The sequence below is a fragment of the Mirounga angustirostris genome, unplaced genomic scaffold (assembly GCF_029215605.1).
Source record: "Mirounga angustirostris isolate CCGP_5_RB_7025 unplaced genomic scaffold, mMirAng1.0.hap1 SCAF_13, whole genome shotgun sequence".
NCBI classification, from domain to species: Eukaryota; Metazoa; Chordata; class Mammalia; order Carnivora; family Phocidae; genus Mirounga; species Mirounga angustirostris.
The window spans coordinates 95,452,765-95,472,104 of record NW_026991721.1 but is presented as its reverse complement, the minus strand read 5'-3'; the positions used below and the strand labels follow the sequence as shown (position 1 = coordinate 95,472,104).

The following is a 19,340-nucleotide window of genomic DNA, read 5'->3' as shown; positions in this document are numbered from 1 at the left end:
ATACCAATAAATGAGATTTGGAAGCCATAATGTATTTGCACTTGTAATTTTATTAAATATTGCCAAATTGCACTTCATGGAGGTTGGACCAGTGTTTACACCCAGTAACAATAATTGAGAGTGCCTTTTACTCCCTACTTTTTGAACTTTGCCAATCTGATAAGTTAAAAATGGCATCTCAGTGTCGTTTTAATTTACATTTTCCTTATTAAAAATGGAAGTGAACCATGTGTTTTTCCTTCTCATGATATATAGGCTCATATCCTTTTATCTTTTTCTTATTGACTTGCAACAGCCCTTTACATATGTGGGAAATTAGATCTTTTGTTTGTGATATTAGTTGCAGATATTATTCCAATTTTGGTATTTGTTCTTTGACGATGATGATTGGTTTTCTATGTACATTTTATTTATCTGCATATAGTAGAATTCACTGGTCTTTTGTGGCTTCTAGGTTGTTTCCTATTTAGAAAGGTCTTCCCCAAGTTAAGATTATCCTTTTAGGGGCGCCTGGGTGGCTCAGTCAGTTAAACATCTCTCTTTGGCTCAGGTCATGATCCCAGGGTCCTGGGATTGAGCCCCACAATGGGCTCCCTGCCCAGTGGGGAGTGCCACTCCTGACTGCTTGTTCTCTCTCTCAAATAAAGAAATAAAATCTTCTTTAAAAAAGATTATTCTTTTAAAAAAGTTTTCCTATGGGGGCACCTGGGTGGCTCAGTCGTTGAGCATCTGCCTTTGGCTCAGGTCATGATCCCGGGGTCTTGGGATCGAGCCCCACATCGGGCTCCCTGCTCGGCGGGAAGCCTGCTTCTCCCTCTCCCACTCCCCCAGCTTGTGTTCCCTCTCTCGCTGTGTCTCTCTGTGCAGTAAATAAATAAAATCTTTAAAAAAAAAAAAAAGAAAGTTTTCCTATGAATTCCTCTGACATTTTTATGGTTTCATATTATACACTTAAATGAATGATCCATCTTGATTAATTTTAATGTAAAGGCCTAACATATTGACTAACTTTCACACCACATAGCTACCCAACCATTCCAGAACTATTTTTTGAATGATCCATTTTGTTCCCATTGATTTTAAATGGTGTTACACGGTCACCAGACTGTAAGCTCCAGGAAGGAAAAGACTTGTGTATTTTTTACTAATGTATCTTCAGAAACTAGTATAATGCTGGAACAAGACAGGCATTCAAAGATTGCACAGAGCTCTGTGTGTGTATATGTATGTGTGGTGAAGTATACATAACATGAAATTTACCATTTTAAACATTTTAAGTGTACTATTCAGTGGCATTAAGTACATTCACAATGCTGTGCAACCATCACCACCAACCATTTCAAGAACTTTTTTCATCACCTTAACCTCTGTACTCATTAAACAATAATTCCCCATTCTTCCTTTCCCCCAGCCCCTGGTAACCTCTATTCTACTTTTCTATCCCTATGAATCTGCCTATTCTAGGTACCACATATAAGTGGAATCATACAGTATTTGTCCTTTTGTGTCTGGCTTTTTTCACATAACATAATGTTTTCAAGGTTTATCCATGTTGTAGCATGTATTAGCATTTCAGCCTTTTTAAGGCTAAATAATAGTCAATTGTATGTATATACCACATTTTCTTTATCCATTCATTTGTCAGTGCACATTTTGGGTTGTTTCCCCTTTTTGCCTATTTTGAATAATATTGTTATGAACATTGGTGTACAAGTATCTGTTTGAGTCCCTGCCTTCAATTCTTTGTGGTGTATACCCAGAAGCGGAATTGCTGTATCATACGGTAATTCTATGTTTAACTATATGAGGAACCACCAAAATTTTCCCAAAGTGCTGCACTATTTTACAATCCCATCAGCAATGCCCAAGGGTTCCTTATCTCTCCTCCTCGCCAACACTTATTTTCCATTTTTTTGATAATAGACTTCCTAAAGGATGTGAGGTATTATTTCATTGCAGTTTCGATTTGCATTTCTGTAATGATTAGTGTCATTGAGCATCTTTTCATGTGCTTATTGGCCATTTGTATATCTTCCTTGGAGGAATGTCTATTCAAGTCCATTGCCCATTTTTGAATCACTGTGTGTTTTTGTTGTTGTTGTTGTGTTACAGTTCTTTATATATTTTGGACATTAATCCTTTATCAGACATATGACTTACAAATATTTTGTCTCATTCTATGAATTGTCTTTTCACTTGGACTTTTTTTTTTTTTAAAGATTATATTTATCTATTTGACAGAGAGACACAGCGAGAGAGGGAACACAAAGGGCTCCACGCGGGGCTCCACCCCAGGACCCTGGGATCATGACCTGAGCGGAGGGCAGACGCTTAACGACTGAGCCACCCAGGCGCCCCTTCACTTGCACTCTGGAAAAGAATGCTGCTTTCACTGCCTTTGTATACCTCAAAGTAACCTTGTAGCACGCATGTTGTCACCACTTTACAGATAAAACTGAAATCCAACACTAGCATATCTTAGCACACTGCCTGACACCTAATAAGAGCTCAAAACTTTGTTATCGTTATTGCTGTTATTGCTCTTGTTGTTGCCTCATATAATAATCTATGAAGAGTAACAGAAGCTGCTTTAAAACGGCATGACACTGGCGGGAAAAATAGAAAGCAAAAGCCCACAGAGGTTGCCAGCGGCGCCAAGGATCACCAAGTCATAGCCTCCGGCTATACACCAGATTTCAAAACCCGCCTCGTTTTTCACCAAGCTCCAAACCATCCCCATGCTCCCGCCCCACCAACCCTCCCGGGACCCGCCCCGGACCCGCCCCGGACCCACCCCGGCCGGAGCCCAAGGCCATTTCCGGCCGCTTCCGCCCCGCCCAGCTCGCTAGCGCGTGCGCCGTGAAGCTGTTTGCGCGCCAGTTCCCCGCGCAGAGCGGCACACCCTGTTTCCGGCGCCGGGATAAGATTCCACAAGGCCCGGCGCCTGGTCATGATGTAAGTTCCGGTTGCTGTGCTGAGTCGGAAGTGGGAATCCTTCGGCCACTAAGACTTGTCGTGTCGTCGCTGCTGGCCCTTCAGGCTCTGGTAAGAGAGGAAATAGCTTGACGGGAGGGGATCGTTGAGTCTGCGATGGGATTTTCTTCTCCTAGTTGAATGCCACTGCAGGTCTCTGCACTCTTGCCTCCAAATTCCTTCTCCTGTGTTTTCCTGACCCTTGACCCTCTCCTTCGTGAACTTCGACCCTGTCTGATTTGGGACCCCTTTATAGTGCCCAAGCTTCTGGGACCTCTACCCTTTTTTGCCATTCCCCTCCAGGAAAAGGCCAGAATACTGGCCTTGCATTATCTTTGACTTCCTTTCTCTGAAAGGAGCGCCGAGTGGGTGGGTCTCCCTCCTCGCGGCGAATCCCTTACGGAACCTGGAGAGATGAAATGCAAAGCGTAGACAACAAATAGCCAGATGCCAAAGAAGGGGAAATTAAGCACGAGTCGCAGCAGTCAAACCAGTTGAATACACACGGCAAGATAATTGACATTTCTTAAGGCAGGTGACCAGTTCACTACTCAAAACTCTCCTGGCGCTCTGCTTCGTGCTCCCTCACGAATATAGGGCGTAGAAGACACTAATAAGATTGAGTAACCGCAGTTCTGGAGCTTATATTTGATGGGTCTTCTCTTTGGGATCAGTTTTTCGCTCCCAGAGTAAGGACTCGTTTAGTCTCACTGTTTTGGTCTCCTATGGGAACCCTCCTGAGATAAAATGGGACCCAGGAAAGAATGCTGTTGGCTTTTTGACTTGAGGAGATCCTTCTAGCTTGTCGATGTGTTGTTAGGATCTGTTGCCACTTTAGCGGGACTTGAAAGAATTTTGGGGTGGAACATCTAATACTGAAAACATTTTAATTCATTTTTAGTTTAATGTCTCACCAGGACAGAGACCCTAAAAAGTGTGGTTCAACAGAGCTTGATTTTTGCCAGTCCAATTTTACGAAGTATTCTACATATTTTCCTAAAAGCAATAACAAGTCTGATGTTAAAACATTTGCGTGCTCACCTCTTTAAGGGCTGACAATGGTCCTTAGGGATTAACAGTACTGTTCATAAACAAAAGATTGAATGGGGTGGGGAGGGTGATTGTAGTACTGGAAGTAAATAGCTGTTGTAGATGTAGACCCTTGCAGGAGTAAGTAGGACATATTAAAATGGAATCAAATCTGGGTTGCCTGGGTGGCTTAGTTGGTTAGGCATCAGACGGGCTCAGGTCATGATCCCTGGGTCCTGGAATCGAGCCCCAATTCGGGCTCCCTACTCAGGGGAGTCTGCTTCTCCCTCTTCCTATGCCCCACCCCCCGCTCCTGCTCACGTGCAATCTCTCTCTCTCAAATAAATAAAATCTTTTTTAAAAAAGTAATCAAATCCAAAAGCTCCTAAGGATTGATGGTGGCACCATCCCAAAAGCTGACAACAGGATGGTGCTGTATCTCTGTATGGCAGTTGAAAATAGGAGATTATAAGTAATTGGTGACATTGAATATTAAAACAAAATATCAGGGTTATTTTACCAGACCTGTTGGGAGTAGGTAATATCTAGGTACTGTTATATTTGTGAGACCATTGAACGTATCTATACTGACATCTCCACAAAGGTTCCCATCAAGTGATCATTCTTCCCGTTTCCCGTGAAACTTTTTAAAAGTGGTTACACAGTATTGGACTATGAAAGTAGTTTGTGCACAGATTTGAAGTTCATATGAGAAAGATGAACTTAGTGAGGTAGGCAGAAACTTTTTTGTTTTTCAAAAAGACGTATAGCAGAGATGACAAGAGATTTATTTCCGTTCTCTATTCTACACATCCTGAGATACCAAAGAGCCACAAGTGTCTGGCCCAGAAGCTTGACCTGCTACTGCAACCCAAGACACATAGTAAAGCCCTTACCTTGAAGGAAGATCATGGGTGCTTACAAGGAGGTCAGGAGTAATGACATGTAAGATTGAATCATTCAGTAAATATTTATTTGGGATTCTGTGATTGTAATGTACAATGCTGGACACAGAAGAAAAACTAATCAGATATGAAATTGTACTCAGATTGCTTACTGTCTAGCAAGGTAGAAGGTCTGCATTAGGAATACAATGTAGAAAGTTAGACATCTTATTAATATAGATAAAATGTAATGGGAAGCTAACTTCTTTTTTTTTTTAAGATTTATTTATTTAGGGGCACCTGCGTGGCTCAGTCGTTAAGCGTCTACCTTCGGCTCAGGTCATGATCCTGAGGTCCTGGGATCGAGCCCCACATCACACTCCCTGCTCTGCGGGAAGCCTGCTTCTCCCTCTCCCACTCCCCCTGCTTGTGTTCCCTCTCTGGCTGTGTCTCTCTGTCAAATAAATAAAATCTTTAAAAAGAAAAAAGAAAAGAAATATTTTTTAAAAAAGATTTATTTATTTATCTTAATGCACGCACACGCGGCAGGGAGGGGCAGAGGCGGAGTCTTAAGCAGACTACAGTTGAGTGTGGAGCCTGACATGGAACTCAGTCTCACGACTCTGTGATCATGACCTGAGCTGAAACCAAGCATCGGACACTTAACAGACTGTGCCGCCCAGGCGCTCCTAGCTTCTTTTTGTAATGTGACAGTATAATATTGGGAAAGGAGGAAATAATGCCATTTATTATCATAAATTCTGTTTATTTGTCTCGATAGTCTAAGGAGCCTATCTTTTCATATGTTCTGTGTTCCTCACTTTCATCTTGCTTCCTTTCTACCTCTTATAGAGGTACAGATGATGCATCTCCTTTGTATTTTTTTTTTTTTAAAGATTTTATTTATTTGTCAGAGAGAGAGAAAGCACAAGCAGGGGGAGCTGCAGGCAGAGGGAGAAGCAGGCTCCCCACCGAGCAAGGAACCCGATGCGGGGCTCGATCCCAGGACCCTGGGATCATGACCTGAGCCAAAGGCAGACGCTTAACTGACTGAGCCACCCAGGCGTCCCCCTCTCCTTTGTATTAATTTAAACTCTTTTCAGTTGTGTTTTTTAAGTTTTTTTTTAAATTTTTTTAAGATTATTTATTTATTTGTCAGAGAGCACAAGCAGGGGGAGCAGCAAGCACAGGGTATGCAGGCCCCCCACTAAGCAGGGAGCCCGATGCGGGGCTCCATCCCAGGACCCTGGGATCATGACCTGAGGTGAAGGCAGTCACTTAACCGACTGAGCCACCCAGGCGTCCCTAAGATTTTATTTTCAAGTATTCTCTACACCCAACGTGGAGCTCAAACTTAGAACCCTGACATCAAGAGTTGCATGCTGTACTGACTGAGCCAGCCAGGCGCCCCTCTGTTGTGTTTTTAAAAGCCGATTCAAACTGGCTTACACAATATAGGGAAATCTATTGGCTTTTTTATAACAGAAAGACTCTTTGCATCTCTCAACTCTGTTTTCCTATATCTTGCCTTAGTTTGGGGGTAGGCCTCTTCTAGATGATGGAAAGATGGCAATTCCAGGTTTATTTCTTATCCTGCTAACAACCCAAGCAGGAAAAAAGAGTTCCCTTTTCTGTAGATTCAGCCAAAGGCCTGAAGCTGGGTGTTCATTGATTCTGATAGGCCTTGTTAGGGTCTTGTGCCTACTCCTCAATCAGTCACTTTGGCCAGAGTATGCTGCATTCTTTTTGGCCAAGCCAGATTCATATGCTCCTTCCTGGAGCTAGTGGGTGAGGCCATCCTCTTCTGAACACATGGACTGAGAATGGGATGGATCCCCAAAGGAAAAATGTAGGGTGTCATGTTGAAAAAAGAGGATGATGTTTCAAAGACAGAAAATGACAAGAGCTCACTATACTTTTTGCATGCCTCTGGACTTGAGGGTACCTTAGGATAGAGGTAGGGTGGTGGTCAGCTAACAATGAGACAACTGTTAGTGTCTCTACATGAATGAGGAGCAACAATTAAGCTTATGCAGTGGTTAAATGAGGGGGAAGTCCTCTCAAGGATCATGAATTCCAGCACTAAATGTGCTATCTTTATTTTTGGATTATTAAGCTTAACTAAACTATACATTGCAAAAAATAAATTTATAGAGCAACATCTACATTTCCTTGAGCAGTAAAGCCCAGAACCATGCTAAGAGGAGACTAGACTGTGTGCCTAAGTCATTACAGATAATTAGCCATTAGCTCTTATGCAGAAAACACTTGACAGAGAGGGTGAAGCAATTGGTGGAGATGTCTCAGAATTGTCAAGAAGTGTTAGAGTCTCTCCTCCTCCAGAAAATAAGGGTAACTTTTCCGACTTATATTAGTTTTTGTTAATATGTTTCTGTAAGGAGTCTTACTTCAGGAGATTAAAGGTAGACCCCCAAAATTTTTTTTCTCCTTCCCTCATACCCCATCCCCACTCTTTTTAAGTAAGGCCTCTGTCCTTTTAGCAGCTCAGTATCTTTGAGAGCTGAATATTCATACCCTTTGTCTCTTCCCCACCCTTCTCAGGGTTGTACTTCTGTGCTGTGGCCTTAAAATTTCAGGAAGGGAAGAAAGCCTTTCAGGGTGCTCCGCTCATCACATTGTGCCTCTGAGTCCCCTTGGTGCTTGAATGAGGAAATATAATCAGAAGAGTGCAAATGCAGACTCAGTTAGCTCCACTAAATACCTTTGAGGTATATATCTATGATGTCATGTTCCACGTTAGGAATTGGTGTGTGTTGGCAGTATTATAAAAAATCAAATAAGTAGTGGAAATTAAATATAGAATTAAGCAAAGACCATTTAGTTTTTAGTGGAAGAAATCTCAATTGTTTTAAGCCTCGGAGTAGAGATAAATTGCCTAATACATATTTGAAACCCACAACACGCTGTTGGTCAGGTTCCTGTCCTTATTTGCCATTCCATGTCCGATACAGGCTTACAGTTAGTTTATATGTAGCTGAGGAATTCCCGGCTGCAGCTTTAAGTCCTGGAAGGCTGAGCAAGCGCCATCTTATGTTCATGGTGAATGAGAACCAGATTTATGGAAAATGTGTAGCTGTTGTCATATTTTTCAGTCAGTGCCACATTGTTATTACAATGAGTAGATGAGTTTCCTCATCAGTAATTCCTTCTGCTTAACCTATTTTTTAAAGGTGTGGCAAATAGAAACGTGTCAACAGATAAATGCATTCCAGCTTGAATATTTTTAAAGCTTTTTGGTTTTAGCCGCCCCCAAATCAAGCCAACTTACCCAGTTGGTGGGTTCATAACCATTTTGCCAAAAATGCCTTGAATCTTGGAACAGGAATTGGAAGGTCTTACCCAAAGCCTTTTTACATGTATTGTGTTCGAGAAATGGGAAAGGAACCGACGACTGTGGGTCTAATCCCAGCTGTTGTGTTATCTGCCCCTCCGTGTCTGATACCTGTCCTCTCTGCAGCCCCTCCCCCCCCAGATCTGGATGGAGGATACTTTAAAGTGAAATGACAGACCAGGAGAATAACAACAACATCTCAAGTAACCCCTTTGCTGCTCTTTTTGGCTCCCTGGCTGATGCCAAGCAGTTTGCAGCAATCCAAAAAGAGCAGCTGAAGCAGCAGTCTGGTAAGTAGGGGACCCAGTAGCAGCGGAGGAGATGACCTAGAATGGGGTCTTCCCAAGTGAAGTCTTCTTAGGGTCCATAATTGCAGTTGGAATCGACCTGGGGGTCAATTTTGTTGTTCATTTAGGGCATAAATTGGGGTTTTTGTTCATTTTCCTTCGTTTTGTTTTCGGGTCCTCTCCTCCCTGCTGCATAAAGAGAGACCAGATAGCAGGTGGTTCCGTAGTAACAGATGTTAGTCGTGATCCCAGTGCTGTCGAGCTGTTTATTTTAAAAATCACCCAGCAGAAGATACTTAAATAAATCTTTTTAACATAGGAAACTGAGATTGCAGACATAGGTGGAGAAAGCAGGTTACGTGCAGCTGTAGAAAGCAGATGTGTAAAAGGAAGAATTATAAAAGTTTTTTGGCTTTTTGATAGACAAATAAATGAAATTTGTTCTTAAGCCTGGTGCTTCAGAGTCAATCCCAAGCAAAATACTTCTTCCATTCCATAGAGTGGCCTCTTTCATAGCATAATGCTGTTAGAACAGACTTGTAAGAAAATCTGATCCTTTGCCTTAATGTGAAAAAAAAATCAGAATATCTCACTAATCAGAAAAATGGTTTTCCTCATCTAGGACCAAAATTAAGATCGGGTCTAACTTCCTCCTTTGAGAAGACATATAGTCTAGGAGAATTAGGATGCTGTTTCTCAAATTTATTAGTCTTCTGAGGGTAGTCACAATCTTTCAAGCCAGAAATCACTCCCCTTCTCCCTGCAAAGAGAATAATAGTATTTTTTGGAAAGGAGAAATGTTTATATTTTACCTTTTTGTTTATTTCAAAAGTGTCGGTATACATAGCTGAGTTGTAGCCTTGCTCTCTGTTCAGGACTGAATAAAAAGGAGGTAAGGGCAAGACAGATGAGTAGTGGACAGGGTGATGATGAAGCAAGGGGGGAGTATATGTAACACTGACTTTCTACCATGATCGAAGGAGGCGGCTCTGGGTCTCAGTCTCTGAAATCTCTTCCAGATTCTTGCATTAGGAGATTGTAGGAGGAAAGGGAGAGTGAGGAATACGAATATAAGAAAATGGGGAAACATGATTTATGAGTATGTGGTTGGGGGAAATTTTGCTACATAGGTTCTTAGCTCCTATCGCTCTCAGGGTTCAGAGGAGAACTTAACCTTATACGAGTAGAGTGACAGATGTTTGTCCTTCTGGCTGTCAGCAGACCTCAGGCTGGCTAGAGTTGGGAGCGTTGCAGGCACCAAGCCGTGGGACAAATCAGGTACATGCGCTCCTGTTACTATTTTGGCTTCTCCTCGTTTTAGTTTGTTTACGCTGAGTTTAGCGTGCCACCAGGTCTAACCTGTTTTCCACCAGCAGTTAGAAATCTGCCAAAACTTTCGGCCTCCTATGTTGAGCTTCACATTGACTAAACTCACCACACTAAAGCAACTCTTAACTTCGGAGAGTTTTGCCTGGCCTTTCAGAATAATCACTGTAGATAGAGAGAAGCAGATGCAGACTCACGTGGCTTCTAGTGAACACCACGCTTGTACTCCTTCAGCCTGAATTCCATTCGGAGAGGCAGCTCTGTCTGCTGACAGCCAGAAGGACAAGCATCTGTCACTCTACTCCTATATGGTTAAGTTCTCCTCTGAACCCCAAGAGCGATAGGAGCTAAGAACCTATGTAGCAAAATTTCCCCCAACCACATACTCATAAATCATATTTTCCCATTTCCTTATAATTCCTATTCCTCACTCCCCTTTTCCTCCTACAATCTCCTAAGGCAAGGTTGCTTTTTTAAAAAGTAAAGGGATTCAATCAATAAAGAAAATAGTAACAAATTAGAGGGGAAAAGATTCAGATGAACAATTTATATACAATAATCAAATGATTTTAAAAATCTTGTCTCAGTAATAGTTGGAGCACTGCCCATTAAAACAACAATTAGATTTTTACTTACGAAATTTGTGATGATTTAAACAGGTACTCTCTCATAGACTGCTGAGGGGCTTGTAAATGAGAGGAGTCTTTCTGAGGATAATTTGGTAATATATGTTAACTTTTAAATGTGCAAGCTCTTTAACTCAGCAATTCTGCTTCTACAAATTTACCTTACAGAAATCTCGTACAGGTGTACAAAAAGAGTACTATTCGGTGCAGTAGTGTTTGAAATCATGAAAAATTGGAAACAGCCCAAATGTTCATCAATTGAGAAGTAGCTACACAAGTCAGAGTGTGTGCATACAAATGCAGTACAGTGCAGCTATTACAAAGAATGAGGTAGGCCTACAAATGACCTAACAGAGAAGGATGTTGGTGCTGATTAAGTTTAAAAAGCAAGCTGAAAAGCAGTATATATAGTATGATCCCTCTCCCTCTCTTTTTTTTTTTTTTTAACTTAAAATCCTAGCAATAAGCATTCGCACCACAATAGGAAAAAAAAATCTGGAACAGTTTGCTAGCTGACATGCTTGTCCATAAGGAATTGGTTCAGAGGAGACTTTTCACATAATGTTTTCCTATACAGTTTGGGATTATTCAAATATATGTATTCTTTAAAATCAGGAAAGAGCCATATATTTAAAATAATTAGAGGCATATTGATCTGTTGTAGGTAATTCTCTGTTCACTAAGATTCTATAGGGAACATAATGTTGCTATTTTTGGTAATATGGGGTGCAGTTAATTATGAGTAGACAGAATAAAACTTTTGATTTGTAAAATTTGGTAGGATTTTCAGCCAGGGATTTCAGAATCCTGTACTTAAGATGTTGCCTAATACAATTCAATAGCAAAAAAACACAAATTATCCAGTTTAGAAATGGGCAAAGGATCTACATAGACGTTTCTCCAAAGAAGACATACAGATGACTAACGGGTACACTAAAAGGTGCTCAGTATCACTCATCATCAAATAAATGCAAATCAAAACCACGATGAGATATCACCTCATACCTGTTAGAATGACTACTATCAAAAAGACAAGAAATAACAAGTGTTGGCAAGGATGTGGAAAAAAGGGAACCCTGGTGCACTGTTGGTGAGAATATAAATTGGTGCAGCCACTATGGAAAACATTATAGAGGTTCTTCAAAAATTTAAAAACAGAACTACCATATAATCCAGCAATTCCACTTCTGGGTATTTATACAAAGAAAACAAAAACACTAACTTGAAAAGATCTATGCACCCCTGTGTTTGTTGTAGCATTGTTTATAATAGCCAAGACATGGAAACAACCTGTGTCCATTGATGGATGAATGGATGAAGAAAATATGATATACACATACACACACACACACACACACACAATGGAATATTACTGCCATTTGCAACAACAGGGACGGACCTGTGTGAAATGAAATAGGTCAGACAGAAAAAGACAAATACAAACAAATGTTCTCAGTTATAGGTGATACCTGAAAAAGAAAGAAAGCTCATAGATACAGAGAACAGATTGGTGGTTGCCTGGAGTAGGGTAGGTACAGGGGATCACAAGGATCAAACTTGAGTTATAAAATAAATAAGCCATAGGGTTATAATGAATAGCATGGTGACTGTAGTTAATAATACTGTATTGCATATTTGAAAGTTACTAAGAGAGTAGATCTTAAAAGTTCTCTTCACAAGAGAAAATATTTATAACTGTATGGTGATAGATGTTAAGCAGAATTATTGTGTTGACCATTTTGCAATATATATAAATATCAAATCATTATTTTGTATACCTGAAATGAATATGATGTTATACGTCATTTTTTAAATGTTATACCTCAATTTTTACCTCAATTAAAAAAAAAAAGATGTTGCCTGACTTGAGATGTTCACTAATTAGATGATTAACTTGTTTCCCATCCAGAATTATCTTTCTCTTGATAACATTTATCATTTTTTTTTTAAAGATTTTATTTATTTGACAGAGAGAGACACAGTGAGAGAGGGAACACAAGCAGGGGGAGTGGGAGAGGGAGGAGCAGGCTTCCCGCTGAGCAGGGAGCCCGATGCAGGGCTCGATCCCACGACCCTGGGATCATGACCTGAGCTGAAGGCAGACGCTTAATGACTGAGCCACCCAGGCGCCCCACATTTATCATTTTTGATAGTATACTTGGTTTTCTCTTAAAGAGAGGAGTTTAACTGTTAATGGCTTACATTTTCTGGCAGATGAACTCCCAGCTAGCCCAGATGACTCGGATAATAGTGTGTCTGAAAGCCTGGATGAATTTGATTACTCTGTGGCTGAGATTAGCCGCTCCTTCCGTTCACAGCAGGAAATATGTGAACAACTCAACATCAATCACATGATCCAAAGGATCTTCCTCATTACTCTGGACAACAGTGAGTTACAAACTTGGAGCCAGTCTATTCATTACTCTTCCCTTCCTGCTTGGGCTAGGAACTTGTTCTTAGAAACTTATTATATCTCATGGTTAAACAAACCCACTGTCCTCCCTAAAACACAGGTTTGATAGTTTAGTGAAGCTTTTGATGTGACCTAAAAATAATTAGACAAGGTGCAGCTTTCATTATCATTTTGGTACACACTAGACCATATAGCTCCTTGCCTTTACCACCTTAAAAGGGAAATGCGAGTGGTAGCCAAATCCTTTTTCTTCTCAGAGGTGACCTAAACATTTAGACAGAAGCCCCATGAGGTGTCAGATAGTGTTTTCCCTCTGTGTCCTATCTGTAGTTAAAAAAAATAGATGCTGATGCCTGGGATTCATGATGTTATGTTTATAACAAAACCTGACATGCTCTTGGACTCTTTGAAAAGATTTAAGTCTTTAGATACTGCTTTGTATGTCAAGACTATCCTGATACTACCTGAGTCAGACTTGGAGTTCAAGAGAAATGCTGTCAAGATCCGTTGTCTATATAAGACAGAAGCATTATCCTTAACCTACCAGATTAAAACCATTTCCCAGGTGACCCCAGCTTGAAAAGTGGGAATGGCATCCCCAGTCGTTGTGTGTATTTGGAAGAAATGGCAGTAGACCTGGAAGATCAAGACTGGCTTGATATGAACAATGTTGAGCAGGTACCATTTCTGATGTTCCTTTCAGGTGCCTTCAGCACAAACTAGCCATACAGCTGAACTCTTCTCACATTTCTCCAACCATGACTTTGCTTACGTAATTCCATCTCTTAACATTGTCTTTGGTGTTCCTCCTTGGAGATCTTCTCATTTACCATGGCCACATATCTGAATTCCTGGAGTGATCTATCTGTGCCTCTCGGATGGCAGTTGTCACCTTCTGTCACATGTACTGGCTTTTTTTTATACCTGTCCTATCTCCCCTATCAGACCCTTAAGTTCTGCAAGGCCATGTCTTTGTACCTTTCCCCAAAATCAAAACCGTGTGTTTTACCTTATAAGTGCCTAATTAACATTAAAGGAATAAAACTTTGGTAGGACAGACACTTGACAACTTGTAGTTTAACTCTATGTGTAAATTCTATAAGTCTGAGTAAGGCCAGCAGTCACACAGAGGAGTAAATTTCATGTGTAAGTTCAATCGCTGATTCTCCACACCATTCAGTAAATACTGTTTTAATGCTTACTCTATGCTAGGGCTATACCAGAGGCTTGAGCTCTATTTGGGATAACTATACAGGTGACCCTTGAACAATTTGGGGGGTAGGGGCAGTTGAAAATCCACACATACCTTGTGACTCTCCAAAAACTTAACTAATAGCCTACTGTTGACAGGAAGCCTTATGGATAACAATAAAGTCAGCTAGGGTAAAGAAAATGTTATAAAGAAAATTAGAAGCAAGAGAAAATACATTTACAGTGCTGTTCTGTATTTACTGAAAAAAATCCACGTCAAACCCATATTGTTCAAGAATCAATGCATATACAGTTATATTTATGTACCTAATATTTTCTAAAGTAGTAAGGGGGGGGGTCTTATATTACCCCTTCACTCTACATCCTGTGCCTATCGCAGTAACCTGTGTCAAAATGACCTTCTACATCTTGGTATCCTAAGATTAACTTTGCAGTGGTTTAGTGTTTTGTTTGCTTTTCTTAAAGGCTGTCTTCGCTCGCTTACTACTTCAGGACCCAGGCAACCACTTGATTAACATGACTTCTTCTTCAACGTTGAATCTCTCTGCTGATCGAGATGCAGGGGAGAGGCACATTTTTTGTTACCTTTATTCCTGCTTCCAAAGAGCTAAGGAAGAGGTAAAGGACTAATCCCCATTGAGAACTGTGTAGTACTCTTGGGTTTGACTTTAACATGTAAGCCAGAGAGTTGGATGAGTGTCTTTTAAATCAGTTTATATACATCATAATACATCAGAAACTAGATATGAGAGGCACTATGAGTTGTCAGAAATTTTCGTCTGTTCTTTCTGTGGCTTGGGTCTATTCCTTTCCCCATTTAACCAGGGCCTCCTGTTCTACAAACCTTAAAAAGTCATACTCTTAGAAAAGGTCAGGGGAGGGGAAAAAAAAGTGCGATAAACTCATTTCCACTGAAGTATAAGTAAGAGTGAGCTAAGCTTGGTCACTTCCAGGATTAGAATTCTAGCAGGTGGGTGACTCCTTACACCAAAGAATGAACTCTTACGAATTTTTAAGCATCCACAGGACAGCAGTACTGTTTTGGGGTACATTGTCTTTTTCATTCTATTTGCTGTGTTCACCCTTGTTCAGGTCATAGAGCTAGGCTCTCTCCTCTCTTCTTCATTCTGTTCCCAGATTACCAAAGTTCCAGAGAACCTGCTCCCCTTTGCGGTTCAATGCAGGAACCTCACTGTGTCCAATACCCGAACAGTACTCCTCACGCCAGAGATCTATATTGACCAGAACATCCATGAGCAACTGGTAGATTTGATGTTGGAAGCCATCCAAGGAGCCCGTGAGTACATAAGCAAGATCTCTGAGTTTCTACATCTTGATTTCTAAATTTAAAATTCCTTTAATTGCATTAGAAACCTCAGAGCCACTATGGTTCCAGAAGTATAAATTAAGGAAGAGAGCGGGGCGCCTGGGTGGCTCAGTCGTTAAGCGTTTGCCTTCGGCTCAGGTCATGATCCCGAGGTCCTGGGATCGAGCCCCGCATCGGGCTCCCTGCTCCGCGGGAAGCCTGCTTCTCCCTCTCCCACTCCCCCTGCTTGTGTTTCCTCTCTCGCTGTGTCTCTGTCAAATAAATAAAATCTTTAAAAAAAAAAAAAAATTAAGGAAGAGAGCTCATATCTTGACCTTTGGGGTTGAATACCAGTAGAATTATCAGAATGTGAGAAGAGTAGCCTGTATGTAAAAGCATATAAAAATTGCTATGGGCGGGGCTCCTGGGTGGCTCAGTCATTAAGCGTCTGCCTTCGGCTCAGGGCATGATCCCAGGTCCTGGGATCGAGCCTCACATCGGGCTCCCTGCTCCACGGGAAGCCTGCTTCTCCCTCTCCCACTCTCCCTGCTTGTGTTCCCTCTCTCACTGTGTCTCTCTCTGTCAAATTAAAAAAAAAAAAGATTTAAAAAAAAATTGCTGTGGGCTTCTTTTCCTCTCATTTGTCATTTGTTAGATTTTGAAGATGTAACTGAGTTTCTGGAAGAGGTCATTGAAGCCTTGATATTGGATGAGGAAGTTCGCACATTTCCAGAAGTCATGATTCCAGTGTTTGATATTTTATTGGGCCGAATAAAAGATCTAGAACTCTGTCAGATCCTGTTTTATGCATATCTGGATATTCTTCTCTATTTCACTAGGCAGAAGGATATGGCAAAGGTAGGTTTGAAAGGTGGTACGTATTCATTTGAGCTGGTGATTTAATATCCTGTCCTGAGGGTGCTCTAATATTACCTGTTGAGTAAAAGAAAGATACATTAGTTGTTGTATAGACTTAACTCTTTGAAATCCGTTCACCTCACCACCTTTCCCTCCTCATACAGACGAGTAAATAGGACTTGTTTTCTCCTATAGGTTTTTGTAGAGTACATTCAGCCCAAGGACCCTAGCAATGGGCAGATGTACCAGAAGACCTTGCTGGGAGTAATCCTGAATATCTCCTGCTTATTAAAGACTCCAGGTGTAGTAGAAAATCATGGCTACTTCCTGAATCCATCTCGTTCCAGTCCCCAGGAGATCAAAGTGCAAGAGGCCAACATCCATCAGGTGGAACTGTCTCCCAGCCCCCTAATCTTAGATGAAGTCGCGTTTCCTCGGGAAGCAGATGCAGATAAGGCTGCTTGAGCCTCTTTGGGGAAGCATATCGATCTGCTTGGCTTTCTACCATAATCACGTAAAGAAATTGTCCTCTTTTCAGCACAGGCACAGGGCAGAGGAGAAGCTGGTGCACGGTTTCAGAGTAAGCTGCTGCTCCTCTCTGCCCTGTGCTCTGGGCCAGCCACTTCCCCTCAGTCCTCACTGTCGTCACCAAGCCGTTTCTTATAACCTGGGCTCCTAAAATCTTCCAGCTGAACTCCAGCTGATAAACCGAATTTTTTTTCCTTTCCTTCCTTCCACCAACGTCCCCTCCATTTGGACTTCTTAGTGTAAATTCTAGCAGAGGTCTGGCCAACACGTGAGGCAGTAAGTGGTTGAATTGGGGACGGTCTAAATCTCCCACCATCACAACTCTTAAGGCAGGGATTGGCAAATTACTGCAGTGGCCAGATCCGGCCTGCCCCCTATTTTGGTAAATAGTTCTATTGAACACAGCCATGCCCATTCATACACGTTGTTTTTGGCTTGGTTTCATGCCGCGGTGGTAGAGTTGAATAGTTGCCACAGTCAGCGTATAGCTTGCAAAGCTGAAAATATTTATCGTCTGGCCCTTTGCAGACAGTTTATTGACCCCTGCTCTAAAGCTATGTAAATGCTATCTGTAGTTTGGCAGCTCATCAGGGAATCTCTCATAAGTGCCCAGAAATTTTTTTTTTTATTCAGAACTGGGGTATAAAATTAGGATGAGAATATTTTTGGAAATTGCCAGTGGCTAAGGTTTGGGAGTAACAAATATGAGGATTGTGAAACTGGAATGTTCTGTGGTTGTGTTTTCTGGTTAAACAGTTCATGGCTCAGTTCCATGAAAAGATCTACCAGATGCTGAAGAACTTACTCCAGCTTTCTCCAGAAACCAAACACTGTATCTTGTCCTGGCTTGGAAACTGTTTGCATGCAAACGCAGGCCGCACCAAGATTTGGGCCAATCAGATGCCAGAAATCTTCTTCCAAATGTATGCCTCGGATGCCTTCTTTCTGAATCTGGGTGCTGCTCTCCTGAAGCTATGCCAGCCGTTTTGCAAACCCAGATCCTCTCGGCTCCTCACCTTTAACCCCACTTACTGTGCCCTGAAGGAGTTGAATGATGAAGAACGAAAAATTAAAAATGTGCACATGAGAGGTAGGGGGGAACTGGCCTTCTCAAGATGGTGTGTGTGTGCGCGCGCTTGCATGTGTGTGTGTAACATCAGAGGCATTCACTTTTATCCTTTTTCACAAAGGTGCCTCTTTCTCAAAAGAAGACGAGGCAAAAAGAAAAGCTAGTATAAATTTTAAAAAGACAGACGTCTAAAAAAAACTGGTAGCTTTTAGATGTGCTTTCATGAGATCTTCTTTCTGAATTTAGCCGCCTTTAGGTATTGATTGATTCATTCTTTCTAAAAATAAAGCACAGTCCCTGCTTTGTCTTTTAACTCAAAGCCTCCAGAAGAAAGCAGATATGTTAACAGAGAATCATAATATGGTGTAGGGCCAAACTATGGGAGCACAGAGGAGAGAGTGAACAATAAATTCTACAGAAGTTGGAAGTCTTTGCGGCCGAGTCTTGAGAGATGAGTTGGGTTTAAAGTATAAAGGTACAAAGCTGTGGAAGGCTTGATTGGAGAACAGTGGGAAATTGAGGGGGAGAGCTAGGTGGGAAAGGGGTATGGGAATTGGCAGGAAATGAGTCTAGGGAGGAAGAATATTGGGGCCAGTTTGGAGAAAACTCAAACAATGCAGAGAAGTGAAAAGAAGAAAATAAGTCATTCAAAATGAATCACTCTTTAAAAAAAAAAAATGAATCCCTCTTAATTTTGGTGTATTTCCTCTCCGTTTTATGACTCTTTAATCCTAAAAGCAATACATGGTCAAAAGGAAGTAAATCTGGAAAAGCACGAATAGATACAGATGATCCACTGTCTATCACTTGGCAACATCCACAGTGTTTTCTACATTTGTTTTTAAAAGAAAATTACTAAAAAAAAAAAAAAAAAACCTCTCACTGGTAGCAGTATGGACGTGAAGCTAGAGTAAGGGGACACTGGAGACCCAGGACAGAAGTCTGTGGTGAGTCATTCACTGTTCCTTTTACTTTCTTTGAGGTTTGGACAAAGAGACTTGTTTGATCCCAGCTGTGCAGGAGCCAAAGTTCCCCCAGAACTACAACCTTGTGACGGAGAACCTTGTCCTGACCGAGTATACCTTATACTTGGGATTTCACAGGTAACTGCTCTGATGTCATTCAAAAAGAACTGTTCTGTGGGGTTAAGAACCAGAAGGTTGAAAGTGAGTCTCACTTTATTCTGAAGGCTCCCATTAGGATCTAATGGGAATGGAGTTTTGTATGCACTTAATCATGTTTACGTGAATTGCCTTTGTACAGATAACTGAATTTACTTTTCATTTTTGACCTGCTACACTTCTTAAAATTAAACACACTAGTATTGTTCTCTAAACACACAGATTTTTTTGAAGATTTCTTTATTTTAGAGAGAGAGCACGCACACGTGCAGGGGGAGGGGCAGAGGGGGAGAGAGAGAATCCTCAAGCAGACTCCCCTCTGAGCACAGAGCCTGACTCGGGACTCGATCCCATAG

The 19,340-nt window shown here is 41.3% G+C and overlaps 1 protein-coding gene across 2 annotated transcripts in view; it reads left to right on the top strand.

Moving 5' to 3' along the window:
• Positions 1 to 2,898: 2,898 nt before the first annotated feature.
• UBE4A (ubiquitination factor E4A) overlaps positions 2,899 to 19,340 on the top strand; it is a 35,194-nt gene continuing 18,752 nt past the window's right edge. The window contains exons 1-10 of one of the 2 annotated variants that reach the window (XM_045894920.3): positions 2,899 to 3,045; positions 8,365 to 8,528; positions 12,692 to 12,865; positions 13,456 to 13,568; positions 14,568 to 14,720; positions 15,240 to 15,399; positions 16,064 to 16,266; positions 16,462 to 16,653; positions 17,551 to 17,884; positions 18,846 to 18,966. In XM_045894920.3, the coding sequence (XP_045750876.1) occupies positions 8,408 to 8,528; positions 12,692 to 12,865; positions 13,456 to 13,568; positions 14,568 to 14,720; positions 15,240 to 15,399; positions 16,064 to 16,266; positions 16,462 to 16,653; positions 17,551 to 17,884; positions 18,846 to 18,966 (1,571 nt within the window). In that variant the 5' untranslated portion in view covers positions 2,899 to 3,045; positions 8,365 to 8,407. Of the gene's footprint in view, positions 3,046 to 8,364; positions 8,529 to 12,691; positions 12,866 to 13,455; positions 13,569 to 14,567; positions 14,721 to 15,239; positions 15,400 to 16,063; positions 16,267 to 16,461; positions 16,654 to 17,550; positions 17,885 to 18,845; positions 18,967 to 19,340 lie in introns of those variants that run through there. The other variant, XM_054512263.2, reaches the window with a different exon arrangement.